Raw genomic sequence first — 26590 nt, forward strand, 5'->3', positions numbered from 1 at the left:
GTTGGTCTAATTCAGACCTGTCCTTTACATTTCTTCTGCCTACAGTTAAGTTCTTCAAAATAGTTCTTAGAGGCAGTAGCAAATGCTCTTTTACTTCAAACATCCTGTTTACCAAAACTCAACCTTTCCACTTTCACGCTTCAGCCAGTAGGAAACAGAAAAGCTTTGAGGCTCTCATCTTTTTGATGTTCTTCTTGAAAGGGCAAAATTTTTCACAAGCGCTAAATTTTAGAATAGAGCAAAATCGGCAACCCAAGTACTCGATCTGTTTCTTTAAAAAACAAAAACAAAAACAAAAAACATAAAACCATTCGCCTCTCCTTAGGTCCTTCCAGCACAAGGGAGGAGTCCGGGAAATTTTTCTTCTGCTCAAATCAACTAAAGCAACGCCCACTGCAAAGCGCACTTGGTTTCCAAGGAAACGCTCAATTCCGGCTAGTCGTCCACGCGCCGGAAGTCACCGTTCCCACTTCCGGCACTGCTGGAAAATCCCAACGTTTGGGCGGAAGAGGCCTCCCCCGGGGGGCGTGCCTAGGCAGCCGCGGTGCGATCGCCGGTGCTCACGTGCCGGAGATGGCGGCTGACCCTCTTCCTCCGTCCGCAATGGCTCAGCCGGGGACTCTGAACCTCAATAACGAGGTGAGCGCGCGGGCCGAGACCGTGGGGTGTGGGGCGCCCTTTCGGCGTCTCCCGCCGCGCGGACAGCGGTGGGGTGCGGGGCTCCGGAAGGGCGGAGCGCGGCCGCCGAGGACTGGTCGCCGTGCGGGGACAGGGTCCACGCGGGTCGGTCCCCGGTCTCAGGCGACCGTGGGGAGGTCACGCAGTGCACAGTCACTTTTAATTGTTAAATGAAGCTCAGGGTAGCATCTTCCTCATAGGGTTGTAAGGTTGAAGTTTTCTGAGATGTTTGCTTAGTGCCTGGCCCTGAGTAAGCTCTTCATTTATTAATTGTCAAAAATGAAGGGAAGAGAAATTCAAGCTGAGGCATAAGTTGTCCTAACAAATTCCAGATCTTTAGCGATCGTGTACGCACGCCCGACCTCATTTCTTTTTCTCCTGGTACTGTTCGTCCCATTTGTCCCCTTCACAGTTTTTTTCTGCACTCTTATCTCCGATTTCTCTAACCTGGTTTGGCGCTTTTACCTTCACCCCACCTCCACCGTAGTGTGTTACTGTCACCAGGCCATCTTGAGCTTCAGATATATGTTTTTCCCCAACTTTTATCTGGCATCCTAAATAAAGTAAGTTTTGGAGAGCAAGGATCGGAAAGAACATCTCACAACTACAGACATCCAAAGAATTGCCGTCCATATGCAGGTCACTGTTAAGGTTACACAGCCGTATGATGTTCTTTGTGCTTTTATTTTTTTTTTATCTTTTCTGGTAACCTATGATAGAAAATAAACAAAGATTCCTATCCCTCCAAAAAACAGTGCAGAAATTTTTGAAGGAGGTAAAGTCAGATGTGAGATAGAATCCTTAATCTTCTTTTGAGGAAAGCAATAATTCCCTAAAGTAATTGAAGGCCTTATAAGCAGAGAAAGGTTGGTGTGAAACTCTGAATAAAAAGGGCCTAGAAACCGGGCGGTGGTGTCTCCCAGCACTTGGAAGACAGAGGCAGGCGGATTTCTGAGTTCGAGGCCAGCCTGGTCTACAAAGTGAGTTCTAGGACAGCCAAGGCTATACAAAGAAACTCTGTCTCGAAAAAAAAAAAAAAAAAAAAAAAGTTGGGGGGGGGGCTAGAAAACTAATGAGAATTAACAAATATGCTACTACTGTCTGCTTGCCAGATTGAGTCTTCATTCAGTAGGAAGTGGAGTTTCAAGGAGGTATTTAGAATTTATTGATTTTTTTTTTCCTCATTTAAACTTCTGTTTTGTGCAAGAAAACTGTTGGTTGGTGTCTTAGTTAGGGTTTTACTTCTGTGAACACACACCATGACCAAGGTGACTTTTATAAGAATAGCGTTTAATTGGGACTGGCTTACAGGTTCAGCGGTTCAGTCCATTATCATCAAGGTGGGAACATGGGGGCATCCAGGCAGGCATGGTGCAGGCATTGCTGAGAGTTGTACATCTTCATCTGAAGGCTACTAACAGAATATAGGCTTCTAGACAATTAGGATGAGGGTCTTATAGCCCACACACACAGTCCACAGTGACACACCTACTCCAACAAGGCCACATCTTCTAATAGTGCCACTCCTTGAACCATCACTGTGGGGTATTTTTTATTAGGTTCTATACGAAGTATGAAAGATTAAATTATCTTAGGTTAATTGTCTTTGGAAATTACAGAAAGGGATAGTTACGCTTAGGTCCAGTATTGATTTAATGGTTCTAATGTCCGGGAATCAGTCAAGTAAGACTCCTCTTCCACTTCATGAACTTACAGGCTTTTTTTTTTTCAAAAATAGCCTAAATATGACCTTTAGGAAGCATTTACTAATTGATTTGAACCGAATGCTTCCCATGCTGTGACACGCTGTTTCTGTCATGTGCAAATGTGTCTCCTGGAACACTGATATGCGGTAAATGTTTGCTAAGTGACTGGATGAACTTATCAAGTCAGAAATCATACAGATCTCAAGTTTAAATTTAATGTGTCCTCCTAGAGGATAAAGAGAACAAAAAATGGTGGAAATGTTGATGTTACTAAAGTTAGTGAGGAATGTAGGTATATAAATATAGTCAGGAGTCACTTAATGACAACAGGGTCTAAGAAATGTGGCATCTGGTAATTTTGTCTTTGGAAACCTGCAACCAGAAATGACTACAGCATCACTGTCCTTTGAATTATTATGGGACCACTGTCCTGTGTATGTCCCTTCAAAGTTTATGAGGCACATAAAACAGCAGACCAAAAGAAGAAATAAAGATGACTGCCTAGAAAAACTCATCAAACAGACATTTTTTTTTTCTCTAGAAACTTGCCAAAAGAACAACTTTCACATAAAGGAAGCGTATCTGGAAAAGCTAAAATTTACTCTTTCCCATCTCTTCCTCTTTCTTGTCGCTGCTGCTCTAGTGGTCCAGATTATGCCCCCATATCCTCTTCTGCTCTCCTTCTAGTTACCAAATTGACATTTCTTGACCCTTAATTTGGTCTTGACCCTTAATTTTTTTCAGCACAGATTTAATCAGGTCATTTCCTTGTTTTAAACCCACGAGTTTGCTTTTGGATAAAATTGAGCAGCATAGGGGCAGCCTGTCTGCATTCTGTTCTATCCTGCCGCTGTCAACCCATGCTCTGTAGCTGCTGGCTTCCTTCTGGCCCCACTATAGCTATGCTGTTCCTGGATCTAGAATCTCCTCTCCTTATTCCTTTTTTTTTTTTTTCTTCTTCTTTTTATTTGATTTTTCGAGACAGGGTTTCTCTGTGTAGCCCTGGCTGTCCTTGAACTCATTTTGTAGACCAGGCTGAACTCAGAAATCCGCCTGCCTCTGCCTCTGCCTCCCGAGTGCTGGGATTAAAGTCGTGCGCCACCATGCCTGGCTCCTGGCTCCTTATTCCTACTTAACACTTTCATAGGAAGCCCATTGCTGGCTTTTATCCTTTGTGTAAGTTCTGGAAGCTCCACTTAGTTCTTGTCAGTGTTTGTGATGGCAGTTACTTGGGACTGTGTGTGTCCCTTCTACCTGTCTTTAAGGTTTTGCTTGTATACTCAGTGTATATTTTATAAATATGTCCTAATTTAACAATTGTTTATTTTGTATAGGAGTGAGGGTATTGCACATCTCTGCCACAGTTCCCGTGAGGAACTCAGAGGATAGCTCCTGGGAGTCAGTTTTCTCCTTCTACCATGTGGTTCTTCGGGATGGGACTCAGTTTTCAGGCTTGGATCTTCAGTATCTTAAATAGTGCTTCTTAAGTTGCTTCAGGGAATAGTTCTGGTCTTCAGTATGTGACTGATATGCATGTGTGTAGTGGTGACAGTGACTGGGGTCATTGCTTTAATATTCAGACTGAAAATATTTACAAACCTCTGTGGTTTTGTCTTTGAGATAATAATCACAGCTGTGATTTGATCAGTAGCCCTTTTATTATAATTTTGATTTTTTGGGGTATATATGGGTGTATATATATATATATATATATATATATATATATATTTATAGTTCAATGAGAGAGTGCTTGCCTAGCACACACAAGACCCTGGATCCAATCCCCAGTCCTGTCACAATAAATGAATTGTATTAGTATTATGTTAATATTTTAACTTAACTGAGTTTTATGGTGTATTAGATTTACGTAATGTCCTGTGAACAGTGAATCCTACCTGTAGTAGTGCTCCTTAGGCAGTAACTTCAGTGTCCCGGCTTGAGAATGTCCTGGCATTGGTAATTGTGAATAGGGGCCAATTTATAAAACATATCTTAACTCCTCATTCTTAAAATACATTTTAAATTTTTTTAGGTTTATTTATTTTGTTTGTATGAGTGTTTTGCCTGCATGTACACGCACGCACACACACACACACACACACCCCATACACCACATGTGTGCCTAGTGACCAGAGAACAGAAGAGGGTATTGGATCTCCTGAACTTAACTTGGAAGTGGTTGTGAGCCATCTAACATACGTGCTAGGAACTAAACTCAGGTCGTCTGCAAAAGTGAAAAGTGTTCTCTCACCTGCTGAGCTATTTTTCTAACCCTCTTGAAATACATTTATTATTATAAAGAATATTAAATTTTACCTTTACTTAAAAAATAATAAGCTAGCTGGGCAGTGGTGGTACATGCCTTTAATCCCAGCACTCAGGAGGCAGAGGCAGGTGGATTTCTGGGTTCAAGGCCAGCCTGGTCTACAGAGTGGGGTCCAGGACAGCCAGGGCTACACAGAGAAACCCTGTCTCGAAAAAAATAATAATAATAATAATAAGCCATTGCTTTTTACTTTATTTTATCATTGAGTGTTTTTTTCCTTTATCTGTTTATAGGATTTTGGAGAAATGATTCTGTTGGCTTGCTATAACCACTTTTGTAACCTCTAGCATAGGTCCTTGACTAGAAGTAGTATGTGAGCATATACTGAGAATATGAAAGTTCATACCTTCCAAAGTCATGTTAACCGGTATAGAGATGAGAGGGAGATGGAGTCTCCTTCCATCTCGTTAGAGCTGGAGAAGCAGGGCTGCGCCATAGACAGTGCCTGTGTGTGGGCATTTAGTGAGTGAAGAATGTACAGAGCTACAACTGGAGCCATGTTGCTCATCTCTTTCCTCACCAGGAGGTATGTATAAGACTGGGGTTGGAGTTATGACAAGTCTTATAGAACTTTCTATTTTTAAAAAAAAAATGTAATTTTACAATATGATAGAAGTGTGAGTTCATTAGAACATGTCCTTTGAGCTAGTCCTGTAGTGTGAGCTGCAGCTGTAGCTTTAGTTTCTATGGTTTTGATTATCTGAGGTAACAGAAGCAATTGATAAGTCTTGAGTTGCCTGCTGTTAGGAGCAGCATGTGAAGCTGTGTGCTGTGTTGCCCACCTTGAAAGGACCCTTTCCTTTGGGTATCCGCATCGTACATTCTACCACCATTGATTGATCCCTGAGCTCTCAATCTCCAGGTGGGCTGTCAGGCATCACAGTGTGAGCAACCTGTAGTTAATAACAGCCATGACGTAGACATTTTCACTATGATGCGCTACTATTGACCTATTCTATTGCTTTTAAAATGTTGTCTACTTTATAAATAAAAAAATAATACAAATTTTCTTAGACATATATAGTGGAAAGAACTCTTACAAGATTTTGAACTACCTGTGGTTTCATATATCCACTTTGGATATCAGAAAATATTCTCCTCAGAGGAGGTAACTTGTAAAGGTAAAAGCTAAAATGACTAAGGACAAATTTATTTTCCATTATGAATGATAAGAATACCAAAAGAAACCTTTGTGTGTTTATATGAACGTGTAAAACTTGTATGTGGTGGTGTTTCTAAGATTGACTGAGGTTATAAATGTGCTCATCCTTGGACCGACCCCAGCCTGCTTGTCCTGACCAGAGCCTGCTCACTTGTGCTGTTCTCAGGAGCTTTGCTAGGTGGTAGCATTAGCTTGGCAGTGGCTACCTTACAGGCAGGCACCAGGGTAGGGTTTTTTTTTTTTTTAGAAATTCTTGTTGATTTAAAAAAAAAAAAAAACACTCAACAGTGTAACTCTAATGGTGAGTTGTAAACTAAATGACCAACCTAGAATTTCCTTATAAAGGCATAATAATACTTATAACTGTGGAATACTTGAAACACATGGAAAGTGCTAGAACATAGAACATAGGTCCTTGTAACCTACTTTTATTTAAGAATTCTCAGTATTTTACAGTATCATACTTATTTCTAGCTTAGAGATAATTATTAATGCTTTTGATGTACACTTTTCTTACCTATGTCTCATTTTGTACCATTTCTGTACCTAGTGTGTAGTATTGGTGTATATTTTTAAACTTAACATGTGAGATACTGTACTGTAAATGTCCTTCTGTGTGCCCTTTATACATGTGTTTTATGAATCGTGTTCTAGTGGGTGGGCGGGTGGGTGTGGAAAGCATTGTGTGTAATCCTTTGTTGTTACAAGTACACCTTCTAGATGGACTCTCAGAAGGAGGATTTTTATTAAAGATCGCCAGATTCCCTCCCTATAGACTACAGAAGTTGTCTTTTCTACCAGCAGTGTATGAGCATGCCTGGTTTCCAGTCTTCTCGTCAGTGTTTTATGATGTTTATATATGAAGGAGTGAATCAGTGGAAGTTGTATTCCAAAAATGCAGCGACGCTCAGCGTTTGCTAGTAACCATCTATGTTGTTAAAGGTTAGTCTAGTCCAAGCACATGCCAAGGTAATGCATTACTTAGGTGTTAGCTGATTGGTGAGCTAGCAGATAGTGAGCAAAAGTCAGCTTAAACCACTTAATTTTGTCTGTGGATCATAGTATCAAAAACTTTTTGGTGCTAATCACAAAATATAGCTCTTTTGCTCACAAGCTAATTGTCAGTAAACATTAGCTTTAAAAGATAGTATAGCTGAGTAAAATGGCCCATTACAGAATATGTGACATCTAGAGAGGGCACTCACATTGTAAAACACTGGTATTTTTGTCTGCTGATCACTAGCAGTGGAATATTGGACTGCAGAAAGGGCTCAAGTCCATAGCTAGATAGCCCTTTGGACATAGTGTCTTTTCTTTCATGGTCAGCTTTTGCCTGTTTGTGCTTCCTTTTCTTCGTTTCTCATCTTTGAGTTGACTTTCTGTCTGTTCCTTTTTCACAGGGAGTATTAGGTTTTGACTTTATTATATTTTATTATTTATCCAAGAAGCGATTGAAGTTGCCTAGATTCCAGGTGGCCCCTCACTGTAGTCAGCACAGGTTTACTCTGGGGTCTGATCTTTGCTTCTTCTAGTGGGTTCTTTGATGTTCACTCTTTCGCTGCTTGGAATCAGGAGCCTGAGTGATGATGAGCTAGAGACTTCTACTTCATTCTCTCTCCAGACTCTCTACGTGTCTTTCATTTTGTTCCTACTGTTATTTCTTTACCTATTGTACCTAGAATCTTCCTTCACCCAAACAACATGGAAGTATAGTTTGTTCATTCATGGTCTTTGTTTCTCTCTGTCTCTCTCCTTTTGAGGGAGGGTGCAGTGAAGTTTATTGATGTGAGATGCTCAGTGTGGGGGGCTGAGTTGGGAGATGGGTTCCGCAGAAGCCAGGGGCCTCTCTTCCTTTTCTGTCCTTGCTGGGGTGGGTGGGCCAGGGTTTCTTATTCCTTGGCAGCCATATAAACTGTGAGGTCATCCACCCTGTTGCTGTAGCTCTATTCTTTGTCACACCAGGAAATGAGCTTTCCATTTGTCCTTGACAGCAATGCCAGCCTCAAAGATGGACGAGTAGGCACCAGTGTTGGTGTAGCCCAGGATGCCCTTCAGTGGGCCTCAGATGCCTGCTTCACTGCCTTTCTGACAGCAGCTTTCTCTAGGCAGCATGCAAGATTCACTGTGGGCACTTGGGAGGCGTGCCAGTGAGTTTTCTGTACCGCTCTGTGCATGCCGACAGCTTTGACAGCACCAGTGGATGCAGGGATGATGTTTTGAACAGCCCCATGGCCATCATGCCACATCTTCCCAGGGAGGGGCATCTATAGTCTTCTGGATGACAGTGATGACAGTGTCATGACATGGACACTGTTCATGAGTGTAAGGAGCCGCCCTCACATTCGCCATTACAAGATGGCGCTGATGGCACTGACACCCGTGTTCTAAGTAGTAAACAAGCAAGCTGCACATGTGCCGGGGTAGCTTTCCACGCCATGTGCTCTGCCTTTCCCGTGACGACAACTCCGGCCGATGGGCTGCAGCCAATCAGGGAACGACACGTCCGAGGCGGAGGACAGTCCTCCATAAAAGGGATGGGGCTCCGCCATCTCTCTCTCTCTCTCTCTCTGGCTCTCTTCTCCACTGGCTCCTGATGGGGTAAGCAATAAAGCTTGTGCTGCAGAAGATTCCGGTTGCCCTGAGCGTGTTCTTACCAGGGGGGACAAAAGCGCGGGCAATACATGAGTCCTACAATGCCAAAGTTGTTATGGATGTCCTTGGCCAGGGAGACTAAGAAGTTGCTGGTACAAGAAGCAGTTTTGACAGTCTTGGTGAATTGTTACACTACTCTTGGTTCACACCCATCACAAACATTGGGGCATCAGCAGAATGGGCAGAGATGATAATCCTTATGGGTCAAGTGGTCTCTAGTAGCCTCCACAACATACTCTGTACCAGCATCACCCCATTGGATATTACTCACTCCAGGAGGATGATGGGCTTTCCATTGGTGACAAGCTTCCTGTTCTCAACTTTGTGCTGTTGGATGTGCTATGGGTAGAGTCATACTGGAACACGTAGACCATGTAGTTGAGGTCAATGAAGAAACCGTGATGTCAACAGTCTCCACTTTGCCAAACTTGAAGGAAGCTCTGGTACCCAGGTGTCCAATATAGCCAAAATCACCCATTCTCTTCCAACCTTAATTAATTTGTCGCAGGGGAGGCTGGCACTGCATGAGAAGAATCCAGTATATCCGTCACCAGCAGCCTCAACCTGGGCATCTTGCTGTGTAGTCCATTCTAGGCCCCAAAGTCCACATTCCCCAGCCTTAGCTAGTAAGTGCCAGGACCATAGGTGTACCTCTGAACCCAGAGAATCTGCCCAAGTGTGATGATGCACTCAGTGTGTTGGCCTTCTGCCGCTCACATGAGACGTGTGCCAGCTTCTGGCTTTTTGCCAACAGTGCTGTAATTCCTGGTTGACAAATGAATTGGTAACTTTTAATGGCCTCACAAAAAGGCCACTAGTAATGTTTTACAAAAATACAGCTTAAGTATTTAGAGTAAGCAGTTATGAAGAAAATTAAAATTTCATGTTTATTATAGTGAATGTCTTTGCTATACATGAATTTCTCTGTTGCCTATACACAGACACTGAGAAAGTTAGAAAAGAGGACATGTTTGGTATTGGTGTGAGGAGAGTATAGGAAGTATTCCCCTGCTTTGAGAATTCATCATCAAGTGATGCCGAGTATACCTGTTCTTAAATTGAGTTTCAAAGTTGGAGACTAGCTTTCCTGTGACTGGAATGTAACCAGGATCCAGCTCTGCCTGCTGTGATTTATTAGTTAGGAGTTGTTAATACTTAATAGTGAGTGGTATATTATCAATTTATAAGCTTGCAAGGGTAAGCCTTGGGTTACACTAATGTTTGAATGTATAAATTGTCACTTGGCAGTACTTTGTTTATAAATGACTTAATTTTACAATCCAGCATAACCTATGTGATTCTGTTTCTCCATTCTTAATTAGTTTGTTTTGTTTTACAATAGTCTCATTCTGTAGCCCAGGCTTGCTACCGGCCAAGCATGCTGGACAGGATGTCCTTACATGGGCCATTTTCCATTCCCTTCACCGAAGCCTTGGGTCCCAGATGGGAGCCACAGTGGCCTGCCTTCTGCTCAGGGCTCAAGAAATACAAGACGTGGTGTTAGGGACAGTATTTTTTTCCCTCAAAGTTTTACAGCAAAAACAAATTCCAAAGATGTTACTGTATTCTAGTGGAAAAGGAAAACAGTTATGTTCTTTTAAGCCATCTGATGCAGTGCATCTGAGGCAGTGAGAACAGAAGGTGGGCTGTGTTTCTGCTCGTTCAGCAAGTATCAGTTGAACATGATCTATCCGCCATGCTCGGTTTAAACGTTTAGAACCAATGTTGAGTAAAATAAGATTATTGACTTCCATGGAATTTGTCTGGAGGGAACACATATTAATTATTATTTTAACCGAACATATTGGATTAAAAGTAAAAGATTTTGACTTTTGTGGTAAATTGTAGAGGTACTCTTTAGATGCAGAAAGGATGTTGAGTCATCAGGAAGGATAGATGCTAACAAGCCCATGGGAAGGCATCTCCCTGGAGAAACTCCAGTAAAAGCTGGGATGGTGAATACAAGCACGCTAAGGCCAAAGAACACGAGACAGCCCTGTAGCATCCAAACATTGCCCGGGACTGTTGAAGAAAGTCAAAGTGTGACATCAGAAATAGTAAATGTGGGTCCCAGATCTCCGAGGACAAAGGGGTTTCTCATTAAAAAAAAATTTTTTTTCATAATTTAGTGTGTTCCAATCCCAACAGAATATGAGTAAAATGCTAATTACTGGGAAAGCTCTGGCTTTAAAGTCAGAATCCTGACTTGGTTCTCCTTCCGTCCCCACACATGCATGTTCAGCCTTGTCATATTCCCACAGTATGGAAGAAGCTTGCATTGATCAATCAAAACATAATTAAGCAGATGTTTGGTTAAACTCCAGACCTAAGTGTGCGATAGCATTCAGAATGTCTTTATTTCCATTATGAATCTATTTATTTTGTCTTCTTTTTCTCTAAGGTTGTAAAGATGAGAAAAGAAGTGAAGCGAATCCGAGTTCTGGTCATCCGAAAACTTGTCAGGAGTGTTGGCAGACTGAAGTCCAAAAAGTTAGTCATGGGAAGTCAAAGTGCTGTATCTAATAAAATGTCAAAATATGTTTACTATTTATAAAGGGAGAGGGCTGAGTCTGCGCTCAGCACTTGAGTTTCTGTGTAGTAGTGATGAGGGTGGGAGAGAATGAGCTGTGTCAGCATGCCCTGCACTGCTTTGAACCATTGTTGCTTAAGAGACAGAATGGTTTCTTCCATTTTTAAAGAATCCTCCCCTTTCCTCTTTCTAAAATGAAATTACCGTCAGTGTTCTATATGTGTTTTCTATAACTAGAAATAAATGATTTCAAGGTGTTAATAAGTCTAGGATGTCTACCTTGAATCAGTTATGATTTTATTTCATCAGCCTTTCTTTGGCTTAGTATTTTGAAATTTTCAGTATCTGGAAGTATTTGTCAGTTTTTTATATACTGTGTGATACTTTTGAATAAAAGAATATTTCTCATTTCCAGTATTAGTCGTGTCTAGTTTGCAGTACGGTGACATCAGTGTGTGCTGCTGTGGCCTGAGAACAGCAGTGCAGAGTGCAGTGCTTTTCACATGGGCTTCAAGTCTCAAACACTAAATACTGTTCATCGTGACGTGGCTCTGAACTAACGCTCCCTTTGGTAATCTGTTGTAGGGGCACAGAAGATGCACTGTTGAAAAACCAAAGGCGAGCCCAAAGGTTGCTTGAGGAGATCCAAGCCATGAAGGTAAAGGCGTGTGAGTGCATCATGTACTTGTGTGTCTCCTGGCAGCTCGTGCCAGTCAGTGATGCCTCCTGCAGGTCGCTGAGTCGCTCCAGGCTCGTCCGTGTCGCTGAGGTCTGTGAGGACTGGCACGTTTGCAGGACTGCACTCTGTGTGTGTGTGTGAGCTTGTATGTCTCCCTGGTTTGAAGTGCTATACAAATCTGAGTCAAAGCTGCCAAACTAAACTCATGTGTGTGTTTCATAGTGCCTCATGCCTGGGGCCTTTATTTCACCGTGTCGAGGGCCCATTCTAAAGAAAGGCCAACAGCTAAGTGTCCGTGTTACTTGGGAATGTGGATGCTGATGCTGGGGGCTGACATCATGCTTCTCTTGCTGCCAATTCAATCAATTTTTATGTAGTGCTGTCAGCCTTTTACTGGGTTCTGTAGAACTTAAAATAAGTTTAGTGTTGGACCAACATGATCCGTATTGTCATCTTTCCAGCCAGACTTCTCACTGGTGTCATTTTTAGGTCCCCTCTCTGCCCTGTCTTTGTGGAAACTTTCATTTACCAAATGACATACCATTAAATGTCTGGAAGCCTTTTTACTGCAGAACTTAAAAACAACATTTGGTACCAGCAGTTATCTTAATTCCAGGGTAATTTTGTGTATGCTTGACTTTTATAATTTGGTAAAACATCTAAGTTCAAGTTGGATAAAAGAGCAAGAGAATCCTTTAACAATATTTTAATTGAGTTAAATTATCAGTGCTTTTTCACTGTTCCTTTTGAAGAGAAGGAAAAGTATTGAACAGGACACAGTTATTCCAGTTAACCTGAGGAGAAGTACAGGAAGTGGTTGTTTGTATGCAGTATATTTATTTGTATTTGTTACTCCTCCTATAGGACTATCAGATACATAGAATCCATTTGATAGATTGTTTTCATGTGATTTCTTCTAAATATTAGTATTTGTCATTTTAGTTATGGCCAGACTTTGAAGCACTAGGTGATTGTTGGGTTTTTGGAAGAAGAGTGCAGTACATACAAGGGACATACGTGCAGTCTGTAAGGAGTGTGATATAAAGACAAATACGTCTTTACATACAGTACATCCAGTTTGTACTCAGCTTTATTAGTGAGGAGCCGTCTTGCCTGGACCATGTGAAGCTTGTTTTCTGTTCTTTAGTTTTATCAGCAGCAGGTCAGACCCAGTGCTAAAAAAGTTTACATTGTGACTGTGTCTGTCTTCCCTGTAATTAAGACCACTTAATGTTGCCCCAGAGAGCCACAGTTTACTGGCTGTGTAGTGAATTCATACACTTTATACACATAATTGAATTCCTGGTGGACATTAAGGTATTCTGAGTTTGCTAGCCTGATGTTATCTTGTTGCTTCCTTTAGGTTTTTCTCTCTTTTGACATTAACTCAAACATAGAATTACATTGAAATACAAAAACTCAGACTAGGAATACTAAGTCAACTCGATGTTTACTTAGCTAAAGTGTTTCATTTTATTTCCAGCTCATGTACTTTTACATAATCAGCCTTTTCTGAAATAAATATGTTTATTATTTTTTCAATTGAAAGGTCTTTGATGGTTTTGTAAGGAAGTGTTTCTTGTGCATTTGGGAGACAGTACAGTAGATTCACGGTCCCAATTCAACTTGGAGGAGAAGCTCTACTTTGTTATTTTTCAGAGGGTTTTTCCCTTTGGCTCATGCAACACCAGCTGTCCTCCGGCCATACTGTCTTATGTCCTCCGGCCATTACTCTCTTGGAATGATAACAGGGTATTTGGTTACAAGCTGCCATCCTCATGAAGAAAATCCATATATTTTTAGAAATGGGAGTAAGTTCCTTTTTGGTCATGGCTAAGCGGGGCAGGGGCAAGGCCAGGTCTTTAAGGTTCTGTAGAATGAGAGGTTCTAATTTTATTCACTGTAAGTATGAGTCCCATCTTTGATGCTATTGCTAATAATATTCATACTTCTAAGTGTTAATGTACATACTGGCTTCTGAAACAGGTTCTTTCTTGTTGAGAGGTAGCTTATGAACCTAAAGACCCTCCCTCAAGTTATTTATCTGGAGACAGGAAAACAAAAGTTGAAGCTTTTGGGGGAATGCTGGGGATTGAATCCATGTCTTGGTACTTAATGTGGCAACACTCCCCACTAAATCATCCATCTCCCAGTGCCCACCACCTTTCTCTTCTCGTTTCTAGGTCTAAGAAACTTTTCATAGCACTGCCGTTCTAGTTGCAAAACTCTCCAGCCGCTCAGTACGGCCCATGGTGTGTCTGCTGTCAGCTTCCCAGCTGTCTGTTTTCATGATTCCTGCTAATAACTAAGGAGGTGTCTTAAGATAATGAGTCAGCTTTCTCAGTTACTTTTTCTGGCACGTAGTGATGTCTTTGGCACATGGATGGCTGAGTGAGTTTTAATGCAGCATTTTTTTTAAACTTATGTTGCCGTATTTATAGTATTGGGATTATTCTGAATCCCTAGACAGACATAAAATGTTGCTAAACTGTTACTAAAGGGATTATGAAATCAGGTTTTGTTTTATTAGTGTTGAGTCTCAGAAACATAAAGTTCCAAAGCTAGTTCTTCATTGTTTAACGTCACCTTAGTCAGTGCTCTAAGGCCACTATATATTTATATAATAAGGTCACTGTATATGTGTGTGTGTGTCTTTGTTTTTTACATGTTATATATTGATGTGTCTTTGCATCTGTTAGCACATGCAGATGTGTGGAGATCAGAGGACATTGTATAATCTTATCTTTCTCCATGACATAGGTCTAGGGAATCAAACTGAAGTCTTTGGCCTTGGTGCTGTCTTTGATTTATTAGAAGGCAGAACTCTTCTTGCATCTTAAAATGGTACAATGTTCCCTAGGTCTTGTGACCTTAGAAATGGTCCACAGAAAATATTGGTGGAATGTGCATAGATCAGCATATACTGCCTCTCTCACACTCAGGAAACACCATTTGAAAACTATAATGTTTAAGTTGAAATCCCACATTGCTTTTGGGAGTATAATTTCTTCAGTTGAGTATCAGAGCTTTGAGTAGGCCCCATTCCTGATCCCTTAGTATTGTTTCACTGTAGGTCCTGTAATAGAGACATTATGTCAGGCATATGATGGACTTACCTTACTCTTCTAAATACAAGCAGATCTTACAAATGTAAGTGGCGGCTGTCCTCTCTGAAACTTCCTACCTCTAGGGGAAGCAGGTCAGACTGCAGGACATATAGGTGAATATGAAGCTGCTCTGAAGGCTTAGGTTACAGTGCACAGCAGGACTCTGTGCAGAGAACTGATCTGGAATTGACCCATCCAGGTAAGCCTCCTTCAAAGGCAACTGCGTACGTTCAGAAGACTTAGGAGTAAAGAAAGCTACATGGGGCCTGGGAAGGCTGTTGTTTTTGGTTTTTCAAGTTTTGTAATTGTGGAAATGTGAACTTTTTGCCCTGTCAGGATGTTTCCTAATAACCATGAAAGTATCCAAAGCACTTTGAACCGTTGATGTAAAACACTTGGACAAGCAGTACTACCATAACTTCAGTAAGATGTAACGGGTACTTGAAAAAAAAAATATTACCAGCATATTTTATAGGAAATAACAGATCCTCTTATAAAATGGGTATGAACTCAGTCTGGGGGTAAAATGGAAACAGATTTTTAAATGTTTGTTTCTGTATATTTTAAGATGATGGGTTTGGGTTTTTGTTTTAAGATTTATTTGCTTTTACTTTTCTGTGTGTGGGTGTTTGGCCTACATGTTGTATGGGCCTGGTACTCACGGAGACTCGGAGAAGACATCAGATCCCCAGGAACTTGAACTGTAAGTTCTCGTGTATGTGCTGGGAACAAAACCTAAGTCCTCTACAAGAGCAATAAGTGCTGCTGAGCACTGAGCCCTCTCTCCATCCCCCTAAACTGAGCTTTTAAAATCATGTTCTAACCTAAGACCTTTCTCACAATGGTCACAGTGTACTTTGTGCTACTGTCCCAAGTCTCGACATCCCTTCTTTCCACTAGTCTCTTCTGCTCCTGCTCTCAAATCATGAGGGTATATGTGATTCTATGTATCCGTTATTTGTAGGCGTCACAACTGAGAAAAAGCATGCAATGGTGAAATAAATGCATTTCAAATCAATCAATACATTGTTGAATTTTTATGATGGAAATCACGTACTTTTGTTCTTTTCTGTATGTTAAGAAGCTTTAATAACTTTGCTCATGAAATTAATACTTTGTGGCAGCAAGAGAAGCTCATTTGTATATCTTTTCCTTGAATGTGAAAATGTATATGGTCTGAGGAGATGGCTCAGTGGTTAAGACCACTGACTGTTCTTCGCAAGGACCTAAGTTCAGTTCCCAGCATCCACACGGCTGCTGCAACATATAGCCGTCTCCAACTCCATCCAGTTCTAGGGGGCATGGCACACTCCCCTGGCCTTGACCAGCATGCACGTGATTTCAAGTTTTCTCTTTCTGGAGACCAGGACTTTTTACCCTGTCAGCATGTTTCCTGATGACACACCCATTCACATAAAAAAGTATTCCAAGGGGGATAATTTTAATTCTTGGCAATTTCTAGTAAAGTCGTAGAAATTTTCACGTTCTCCCTTCTAAAGGCAGCCAAATGTAGAATCTATCCTGGGGGGGGGGGGTGTCCAGAGAAAAACTTTTGTTCTTAAATCCTTATGACTGTTGATGAAATGCATTATGATAGAAGTTGCAGGTTGAGGAGAATTTGTTCTACTGGTCATAGTCTGATTTTTAATAGTATTAAAATCTAGTTTTTAATCAAATTGTTAAAATCTAGTTTTAATACTCATCTTTGGTAAGTCATAAAATTGATTACTTCAAATTAAAATGAAAAATGTTGGTATCTCTAGAAAAGTTCTTAAAATTCCATATTATATATGCAGGTTTTGTACCTTTTAGTTTAAAACTTAAGAGGATGTGTACACTCAATTTTTAATTTTGCTATCAGAATGTATTGTTCTGTTGGAAACAAGCGCAGGAAAACAATTGATTAGGTTAGTGTCTAACATGAATTTAGGAAGACTCCACAGAGTGGAAACCCAAACCTAGAACTAGAAAAGTACATATGAAGTACTTAGAAATCAGCATCTAAGTCCGTGGCAGGTACGGGCTTCTTAGCACTCTGCAGTTATGTTCCACCACACTCTGTGGTCAGCTCTTGTCTCCATCTCCTTTAGAAGGGATGTTGTCCTGACTCAGTAGTTTCCATCTCAGTTCACTGATTGTTCTGTAACAATTAATGTCTGTCTTTAATAAAGTAACTGTCATTGCTGGGCTGTGGAATGAGTGGAGATGTAAAGGTCTAAGTAGTGACTAAAATTGCAGGTGGTATTCCATTTCACAGCCTTTTTTTTTTTTAAATATAGGCACAGCAAAGATTTTTGAGCAATTATGTTTTCTAAAATGGTAAAACTTAAAGCAGAGTAGAAGAATGACTAGCTAGAATGAGTAGATTGGAGAAATAGTGAGTATAAGAGACAGTGGTTTATAGGTCTGACTCATGCATGTAAAACAAATATTTATTAAGCCCTTGTTTTTTTTCATTGTGTTCGTGATGGATTCAGTTATCTACGTTCTTAGTTGGGGTTTCCGTTGCTGTGATAAAACACCATGGCCAAAACAATATGGGAAGAAAGGGATTTGTTTCACTTCAAGTCCGTCGTCAAAGGGCAAGTCAGGGCAGGGGCCTGGGAATAGGACCACTGCTTCCTGGCATGTTTCTTATGGATTGCTCAGCCTCCCTACGGCACCCAGGCACCACACCAGCCCAAGGGTGGTGCAGCCCACAGTAAGCGGAGCCTTCCCACATCAATTACAAACGTGCAAATCAAGCTTGCCCACACGCTAATCTGGAAGTGGGCATATTCTCAATTAAGGTTCCTTCCAAAATGATGCTAGCTTATGTCAAGTTGACCTGAAAGTCCCATAGTCTTCAAAACTCTTTAAAATTCCATCTCTAAAAGTTCACTCTTTTAAACTGTGGACCCCCTGTCAAAATCAACAATAAGTTAAGTATTTTCTTATTTCAAAAGGGAGGAACCCAAGGCACAGATTTTGCTCTGAAGAAATCAAAATCAAATTCCCAACAGTGGAAAGAACTCGGTGTCTAATGTCTGGGCGTCACTCACAATCTTTAGGCTTCTTCAAGGGGCTTGGGTCATTTCTCCAGCTCTGCCCTCTTTGCATACCCATCTTGCTCCTAGGCTCAGGCCAGCTCTACTCCACAGCTTCTGCTTGTTGTTGTTCTTGGTGATTGTCCCATGGTACTGGCATCTCTAAATTGCTAGGGTCTTCTGCAGCTGGGCCACACTATTGACCAATAGCCTTTCTTGGTCTCTGTTCAGGGACACTGGTCCTGCCTAATGGTTTATTAATTTTAATCATGGGAATGCTCTGTGCATGTGAGTGCAGTTTCCTGAAGAGGCCAGAGGTATCAGATACACCTAGAGCAGGAGGTCTAAGCAGTTGTGAATTGCAACTGGAGTGAAGGTTGTGAGCTGCCATGTGGATGCTGGGAATAGAACTGAGGTCCTCTGGGATATTACGTTGTATTGTCTGTCCATTTTAAATGGTATCCTTTGGACTTCTGTCTGCGTATCTGATGTATAAAATAATAGTCTTCACATCTTTCTGTGTTCCTCTACTTTTTTTCCAGTTGCAATCAAAATAATGAGGTTTATCTCCTACGCTTTTCTTCTGTATCGCAGAGGTTGCTACTAACCTGAAGGTTAATACTTGACCTCAAATATTGTTAATAAAGTTACTTTTCCCAGGCTGAAGTTGGTCTTTTAGAGTACCCCTCTACAGAGGCTCAGGTGTACAGTATGCCTTTAAGTTCAGAACCGTGTTTATTTATTGATTGTATTTATTTTTGAAGACTTGATACTTGAAGGCTTTGTGACTGCCTGTGAGTCTTGGAATTACAGACTATGCTCCTTGAAATGGGCCTGAACCTGATGCTGTGAGCTGCTGGAAGGGCAGTCGACATTTAAAGACATTCCTTGTTCGGTTTTCTAGTGTCATGGGAATACCTTTACCCGTGGCAGGGAGTTCTTTTCTAGAACTTAGCTTTTGTATTAAGTTTTCTAAAGCAAGACACAAAAAGAATTTCACTCCCAATGCTCGTAGATTAACTAGAATTGTTTTCCCTCCTTACAGGAATTGAAACCTGATGTTGTAACTAAATCTGCTCTTAGTGATGATATCAACTTTGAAAAAACTTGCAAAAAGGTATGTCTGTGATAGAGACAAGGTAGCAAGGCTGCAGGGGCTGTGGGACACGGTCCCGAGCCTCTCTGTAGTCTGTGATTGTCTCTTGGCACTCCACTCCCGCGCTTCTAGCTCCATTACCAAATTTTAGTAGCTAAATACATAAAGTAGTGGCAAGTATTATAAGAAAATAACTTAAACCACTAATAAAAGTTTGGGTTTGTTATTTATTTATTTATTCATTTATTTATTTTGGAGTTTTTGGTGCTTAATGTTTTCCCTCTTCCTGTCATTATTGTCCAGTGGCTTTGCTGTATTAAAACAGCATTTTTAGAGATTGCTTTCTTGTTAAAAGATTTATTTTGCCATCAATCTACTTAAAATTTATTTCAAGTATGTGATGATATGCAGATCAATTTCTACCTTTTTTTATTCCATTTTTTTTAATGAATTTACTTTTTAAATGGTTGTTCTTCATATGCTATATTGTATGTTGACCAGAGACATAAAGACATTCTGAGTTTAGAATGTACCCATTTCTTTTCTTATCTCCATTAAAAAATAGTAATATAGTATAATTATAGTATAATAGTAGCAAAAGGAAAATTAAATTTGGCTCAAAAATTCAGGGGTTATTGTACTGAGGTGGATTGTTGGCGTATAGAGTTAACTAACGGTGTAAGTAATACTGTGGTCAGTCAGCTAGGCAGATGTGCAATAGTGTGATGGAGTCTGAGGAGAGTGCAGACAGCATGGAGTGTCTCTTAAGAGAAATCAGAACCCACACAGAAATGGGGGAGTCTCTTACATTTTCTGACAGTACTGGTTTCACAATACAAGTCTAGAATCAGTTGTTCACATGATTCCCAAGCCAGAATCAGGGGGAGGTATAGGGAGCTGGAGACTGGTTACTGACACATCCATTGATATGAATTTCCCCAGAAATGAGATGCTGTCATATAGGAGTCAGCCGGGGACTCACAGACAAGGCCTCAGTAGCATTTAAGTGTCTGGAAGGGAAAGGCTGCTGCAGCCAGATTCTGACATTATATTATACTATCCAGCATCATGGTACAGAAGGTATGGTAGCCAGGGTTGCTCCATCTGTGACAGTGGCTTCCCATGAGGCTCTGTTACATTTTGATGGATCCAGAAGCAGGACAAGCTGGAGGTGGGCAGAACTAATCTCCAAGCACTTACTTAATTGTACCAGTTAGGCCCTACTTCCAAAGGATCCATAGCCTCCCAGAACAGCTCCTAGAAGGGACCAAGCAAGCACCTGGTACTGGGAGACATTTCATATAGAAGATACAACCTAGGACCAGTAAAATAGAGGTTGGTCTGAAACTAGAACTAAGAAGATGTAGCTGGGATTTAATGTAATCTAACCGAGGATAGACACCCATTCCTCAGTGCGATGCAGTTTTAGTGAGCTGCTCCCTTCCCGGCAGAGAAAATGTGCCAGTAGCTAGAAGTGCTAACCTCCGACTTTTAACAATTCTTAGCTGGGCAGGGGCTGCACACGCCTTTAATCCCCAGAAAGACATGTTGTCACCCAGGAGTCAGTTAGCCAGGGACTCAGACACAGCCTCAGTAGCATTTAAGTGTCTAGAAAGGAAAAGGCGGCTGGGGAAAAGGGACTGGATAGCTTCTTAGGCCTATGGAAAGCTTCTCTCTCTCATCTCTCTGCTGTACCCACCGTATGTTCCAAACTTGCCTTGACTTACGGTCTTCTTTGTTTTGTAAAACTAAAACTTCGTCAAACTGCCTCCATGTTAGAATATGGAGTTTGGGTAACCTAAATCTGTTTTCTTGGGATCAGGGATCAGTCAAAGCAGCTCCAGAGCACACACTTACTCTCTTAAGACAGAGCCATACATCAACAATCATGATCCGCTGATTTGTTTAAGTAGAACGAGGAGTTCTACTTACAAGTGTTAATACTCATATTCTTGCTCTATGAATGGGTTTACAGTTTGTGGACGTGACATTTCAAAGAATTAGTGCTGCACATAAGTAATCTTTCTTTTTTAGACATTTAATCCATCCAGAGTGTATTTGAAGAACTGCTTTCAAAATTGAATAACAAATGCCTTTGTGTTGACAATAAATACTCAATACCAAAGTAAAAATTTTCCATTAAAAGATGAGGGTGTTTTCTACTTTTTTGTTTAATTTATTTGAAATGGAAGAAACTGGAGGTGTGTGAAAAACCACAGTTTCCTGAGAATTTTCCATGGCAAACGTTGTCAGTTTTAAATAAGGAAAGCTGTGGTTTCCGTCATCCAGTCTAACCTCTGAAGGCTTTGATGCAGGTGTCAACACTCTTGAGAGGTTAGACTGGATGACGGAAACTTGGGAGACTGCAAAGCCCAAGTAGCTGCATAGAGATGCGTCAGTGTCTGTCCTTCTGTGTGTCTCTGGGACGTTGTCTCTCGGATGAAGTTTATCACTTTCTGCTTAGATAGTCATTTGTGGAGATCCTGTAACACACCAGTTAGTCAGTGAATGTGCATACAGGAGGGTGGCTGAGCAAGGTTCCTCCTTCCTTTGAGATCCTACACTAAACACATGATGTGCACAGGGCAGAGCGGCCAGGACACAGCAAGCCAAGCCTTGGTTTGGGTTTGGCTTTTTCACCGATGCTTTCATCTTTTTACAGAAACACTTAATGTGGACATTAAACAATTTAGTGCAGAAATAATTCTCAGTTAAGTCACAAATAATTTGTGAATTAGAGGAAAACTTGTGGGGAAGTATTAGACTAAATTCACAAATATAAATTTGAGTTCCAGTTTGTTCCTTAATAGCTTAGTTAAATGAGCTTGAAATCAAGTCTAGATTGTTGGTTTGTATATAGAAAAAGGCTTTTTTCTTATTAACATTTGAATTTTAAAATTTAAGTGAGACATTGTCTAAGAAAAAACATCTTGATGTTTTAGAAGTTGGGAATGTTAAATTTGTTTTCTTAGGAATAAGATAAAAGCAATACATAACATGTTAAATTTTACCTTCTATGGGACAGTCTGTCCTGGCACTATTTTTATTTAAGGAGTCATGTGGTGTATGAAGGAAGGCAAACTGGTATCAGAATCTTGACCTGAGCACCTAGAAGGGGGAACATGCAGGAACATGGAAATGGCTGTAGGAGACAGGGGCTCGAGAGGGGCTTTAGAGATGTCTGCTTAGATGTGCCAAGGGAGATCTGTCTAAGCCCCGAGTGGAGCTAAAAGCTAGAAATGTGGAAGAGGTTGACCCCAGTGGCTATGTAAAGCACATAGCATGTGCCATGAATTTCTTAATTTGTAAATATAATAAATGCTGCAAAATTATTTGTTCCTATCCGATTATCACATACTTGTGAAGTGTTAGTAATGAGCTGGGTACTGTGTTGGGTTCTGAGCATATATCAGTGATAAAAGGCATTTAAAATATTAGGAGAGAACATTATATTATTTTAGGACTCCATTAAATGAGACTTCAAATGTTACTGTCAACCACAACTTAGAACTAATACAGTAGTTGAGTCTTTCTTTGCTTACACCATTTACACTCTTTGAAAGTAGAAGATACTCTTTTTCAAATTTATAACCAATCATAGGTAGCACAATTCTAAGTTTTATAGACTGTTAAATGGTAACGTTTTAATTACTCAAGATTGGCTATGCTTTTATCAGTGTGATTTTTGTCTTTAGAGTAGATGACATAGGTAACTTATCTAGAGAGAATATTTGCAAATTCTGTGCTGTAATACGTACAAAAGATTAATAAATTGTGATGTGATCATTTCCAGTAGTGGCAGAATAATTTTGATGCTCTGTATTATTGCTTTCAATCTCCAGCCAGATTCTACTGCGACCGACAGGGCAGTTGCCAGATTAGCAGGCCACCCTCTTCTGAAGAAGAAAATTGATGTGCTAAAAGGTATGACTCAAATGATAGGATGCTTAGTTTTTTAAGCTGTGTGGTTCTGGATAGTGATTTCATTTATTATATTCATTTTTAATGTGTAGAACTGTGGACATGTGCCTGTAAGTTTGAAAAATGTTTTATGTTATAAAAGGATATTGAATTTGTATTTTTTGAAAATTTTAATATATATAAAATGTATGTAAAATCTATTATACATAATCATGTTGAACAGCTGATGTTTTAAATACTGATGCAGTTCAGACTATCACATAATTCTTACATATCTTTTATAAAATATATTTATGAAATTAAGTGCTTTGTCAGAGATTAATTAGTGCTCATTTTGATGTCTGGAAACTTGTTCAGTGCACAGAATAAGTTAACCCAGAAGTTACTGTTGCCATTTTATTGTTTCAGCAATATTTTTACTGTTTTTCATGATTAAAGAGACATGAAGAAAGTAATTTTCTTTTCCTTTTGTAATCTCCGTGTCTTTAAGCACGGTGTTTAAGTATTGAAAAGATTTCTTTTTGTGACTTCTTACACACGTACTGTGGACTCCAGCTGTCCTCGTAAATGTTTCCACATAGCTGAAGCAGTACTGTGCGGGACAGTGACAGTTTGTTTGTGCCCATGCTGAAACAAGTCTTGTGCTGTCTCGCTCGCAGCTGCTGTCCAGGCCTTCAAAGATGCAAGGCAGAGCGCTCCAGCGGCCGAGTCATCTGAGAGTGCTTCAGGAGAAGGCCGCTGTAAGGACATTGCCAGGTCAAAGGATGATGCACGTGAGTCACAGCATCCTGAGAGAACTGTTGTCAGTGAGCAGAAGGCAAAGGACACCCACACGGCAGCAAAGAATGCAGGAAGTGGTTCAAAAGAAAAACTGGCCAAGACAGAGCAGGGACCCAAAGCAGTGACCACTCCAGGGTCTCAGGGGAAGCCTTCAGGAAAGGGTGCTGGGGTTAACTCTGAACACCAGGGGGCCCCAGCCCCAGGGGACAACAACCAGGGGAAAACCTCAACCAAAACCCCAGAGGAACCTGCTAATAACGGTGTCAGTGAGGAAGAGGAGAGCGAGGAGGAAAAGGAGTATTTTGATGACAGCACTGAAGAACGGTTCTACAAACAGTCTTCTGCATCTGAGGACAGTGACAGTGGTGACGATTTCTTCATTGGGAAAGTCAGACGGACACGAAAGAAGGAATGTGGTGTCCATTCCTCGGCCAAGGAACTGAAGCCCCTCCCAAAGGTACCATCTAAAACAAATACACTTGAAACCCCCTGGGATGTAAGAAACGATAAACACAGGCCAATTCCAGAAGCCAGGAAGTTAGAATCCGTGTTTTTCCACTCGTTGGCTGGACCTAAAAGCTCCAGAAGGTAAGGGCATATTTGTATTCAGACTTGGTTCTGTTCTGTTCTGTTCTGTTCTGTTCTGTTCTGTTCTGTTCTGTTCTCCATGTTTGCCACATGGAGTGGCTTCATACCCTCACACTGAGAAAATCTCCTCGTGGACCTGCTTTCTCAGCCACGTGGGCTTTTGGCCTGGTGCTCTCCCTTCACCTTGGTAAATTGTGTAGTGTGTAGACACATACGCAGCAGCAGCACACTGCCCAGCTTCATGTGAAAGGCTACTTTACAGCCCAGTGACATGTCTGACTAACTTAGGGTTTGTTCTTTCCATGATCAGGGTCTTGATGAGTGTGTGATAGCGTACCACTACTCCAGGCTTTACCCACTCCCATGGTTCGGTGTATGGGGCTGCCTTTTTCCAGACCACTCTGTGTTGGGATATTACTACCCATGGACTGGACGCCTACGGACAGGCATTTTTCCCAGCTGGTCTGTTGTAGTTTCATTTCACTTCTCAGTCTTAGATGGTAGAGAACTATGGTGCATTTTAATGTAGAGGCTGTGATTAGGTTTGTTTAGAAAGCCAATCTAAATAAATAATCTGAAAATGGTCATTAAAAAAAAATAGTGACCTTTTTTCTGTGTATTTATTGGTTAGAGATAGTCTTTAATAAAATAATACAGCCAATATTTTTCCTAAACCTGGAGCATAAAGCCTTGAGTGAAATTAAAATATTTACCTATCTGACCCGGTCATGCCCGAAAAGTTTCTAGGTTTTTCTTGGCTCTACACTAAAAACAAAGACTTTAATTTTCATATTATATGTAATCATTGTCCCCTTGAAAATGTTTGAGTTCTTTATACAGACAGTCTGCTAGAGCAAGGGCAAGCTAGCCAAAGTGGATTACTTCTCACTGACCAGAGGTCTCTGTGTGGGTGGAAGGAAAGGCAGGTAGGCTCAATGGAATTAAATATCTGATTAGCTGAGTCCTGGATTAATAATTGGATATTAGAGTAAGCAAGTGGCTGATGCATCATGTGGGTGAGTTTTATCTCCCACTCCATCATCAGAGGGTTTGTTTTGTCTCTTAGGTCCTAATGTTCTTCTGTTTTCTTTTAGGGATCCCAGAGAACAGGCCCCGAAGAATAAAGCCCCAGGTGTGTACAGACTGCTCAGCCTGCAAGCAGACATTGCTTTGTCACAGTGAGAGGACAAAAATTGTCATTTCCTAATAGTATTATTCCTGATGTGTGTACCCATACAAGTAGAAATGGGGTGTTGTATCACTATCAGTACCAGTTTTTACTGATTTTTCTGCAGCTTGTTTTGTCTCCCCATGTTGGCAAGAGCCTGCATACAATAATTAGCAAATTAACTGCTTGTGTAAGTTCTTAATTTGAAGCTGTTTTCTGTTGGGATTCAGCTTTAATTGGTGAGATACTGTGTCTAAATAAAATAAGATTTCCTTTAATGAGTAATGTAAAGAAATGAAAGCTGTCCTGTTCTGGTATAGTTACTTGTCATTTTTGTTTCTCTTCCCAGATTTTCCAGAAAATGAACCTCCAATCAAAAAGCAGTTTACAAAGAGTGCACACAGAGGCTTTGAGAGTGTGAAGCAGCCGATGCAGGCACCTCTGCATCCGTCCTGGGAAGCGAGCAGGAGGCGGAAGGAACAGCAGTCCAAAATCGCTGTGTTTCAGGGGAAAAAAATAACATTTGATGATTGATTTAATACTTGCTGCCTCTTTGCAAGCATTCTGTCAAAATTTTTGGTTTTGTTTTTAACTAACTTGTTATTTAAACTTGCATTTTAAATAAGTCTCTTTGAAAGAGTTATAAAATATGTTGCTTGTTTTTCTTTTTTTTTAATGTGAGTTTGGGGAATATTTACATAATCTTTTTACAGATCTTTAAATTTGTTTCATAAGAATGCTTGCCCCAAATTATTTCTTACATAAAGTAATTTAGATATTACGGAATTTTAGGTTTTCTCATTCATGATTACAAAATATATTTCGCTAGTTAAGCTTTCCCTTTTGCCTTCAAAATAAGGCAAACAGGGCTTAGGAGATGGCTCACTTCCTGGGGCCCGATGACCTGAGTTTGACCCCTGTGATTCCCTTGGTATGAGGGCAGAACTAACTCACAAAGTTGTTCTCTGATTGCACATACAGTGTGGCACATGCCTATGTACACACAAATATGTTCACATATAATAAATGTCATATAAAAAATATTAGGACATATTTAAAATAATAGTGAGAAAGGAAAGAAATTAGGACTAAAAAATATTTTTATAAGCAAAACAGAAATGGCAGTTGTCATTGTGGATATAGGAATATAAATAAATGTGAATTTGTAATA

General features: G+C 40.6%; 1 protein-coding gene across 1 annotated transcript; it reads left to right on the plus strand.

Moving 5' to 3' along the window:
• Positions 1–513: 513 nt before the first annotated feature.
• Srfbp1 (serum response factor binding protein 1) lies at positions 514–26590 on the plus strand. The gene is made up of 8 exons (XM_021150716.2): positions 514–639; positions 10926–11014; positions 11640–11712; positions 18912–18983; positions 22805–22886; positions 23543–24251; positions 25346–25383; positions 25769–26590. Exons 1-8 carry the CDS (start codon positions 574–576, stop codon positions 25951–25953), a joined length of 1314 nt encoding a protein of 437 aa, XP_021006375.1. The 5' UTR covers positions 514–573; the 3' UTR covers positions 25954–26590.

This window comes from Mus caroli, chromosome 18 (assembly GCF_900094665.2).
Source record: "Mus caroli chromosome 18, CAROLI_EIJ_v1.1, whole genome shotgun sequence".
NCBI lineage: Eukaryota > Metazoa > Chordata > Mammalia > Rodentia > Muridae > Mus > Mus caroli.

What these genes read in the sequence shown, in the direction of transcription:
- Srfbp1 (XM_021150716.2), top strand. Translation starts at nt 574, where the DNA reads ATGGCGGCTGACCCTCTTCCTCCGTCCGCAATGGCTCAGCCGGGGACT. An exon ending in GGACCTAAAAGCTCCAGAAG is followed by an intron (nt 24,252 to 25,345) that starts GTAAGGGCATAT and finishes GTTTTCTTTTAG; the next exon opens with GGATCCCAGAGAACAGGCCC. An exon ending in CCCGAAGAATAAAGCCCCAG is followed by an intron (nt 25,384 to 25,768) that starts GTGTGTACAGAC and finishes TTCTCTTCCCAG; the next exon opens with ATTTTCCAGAAAATGAACCT.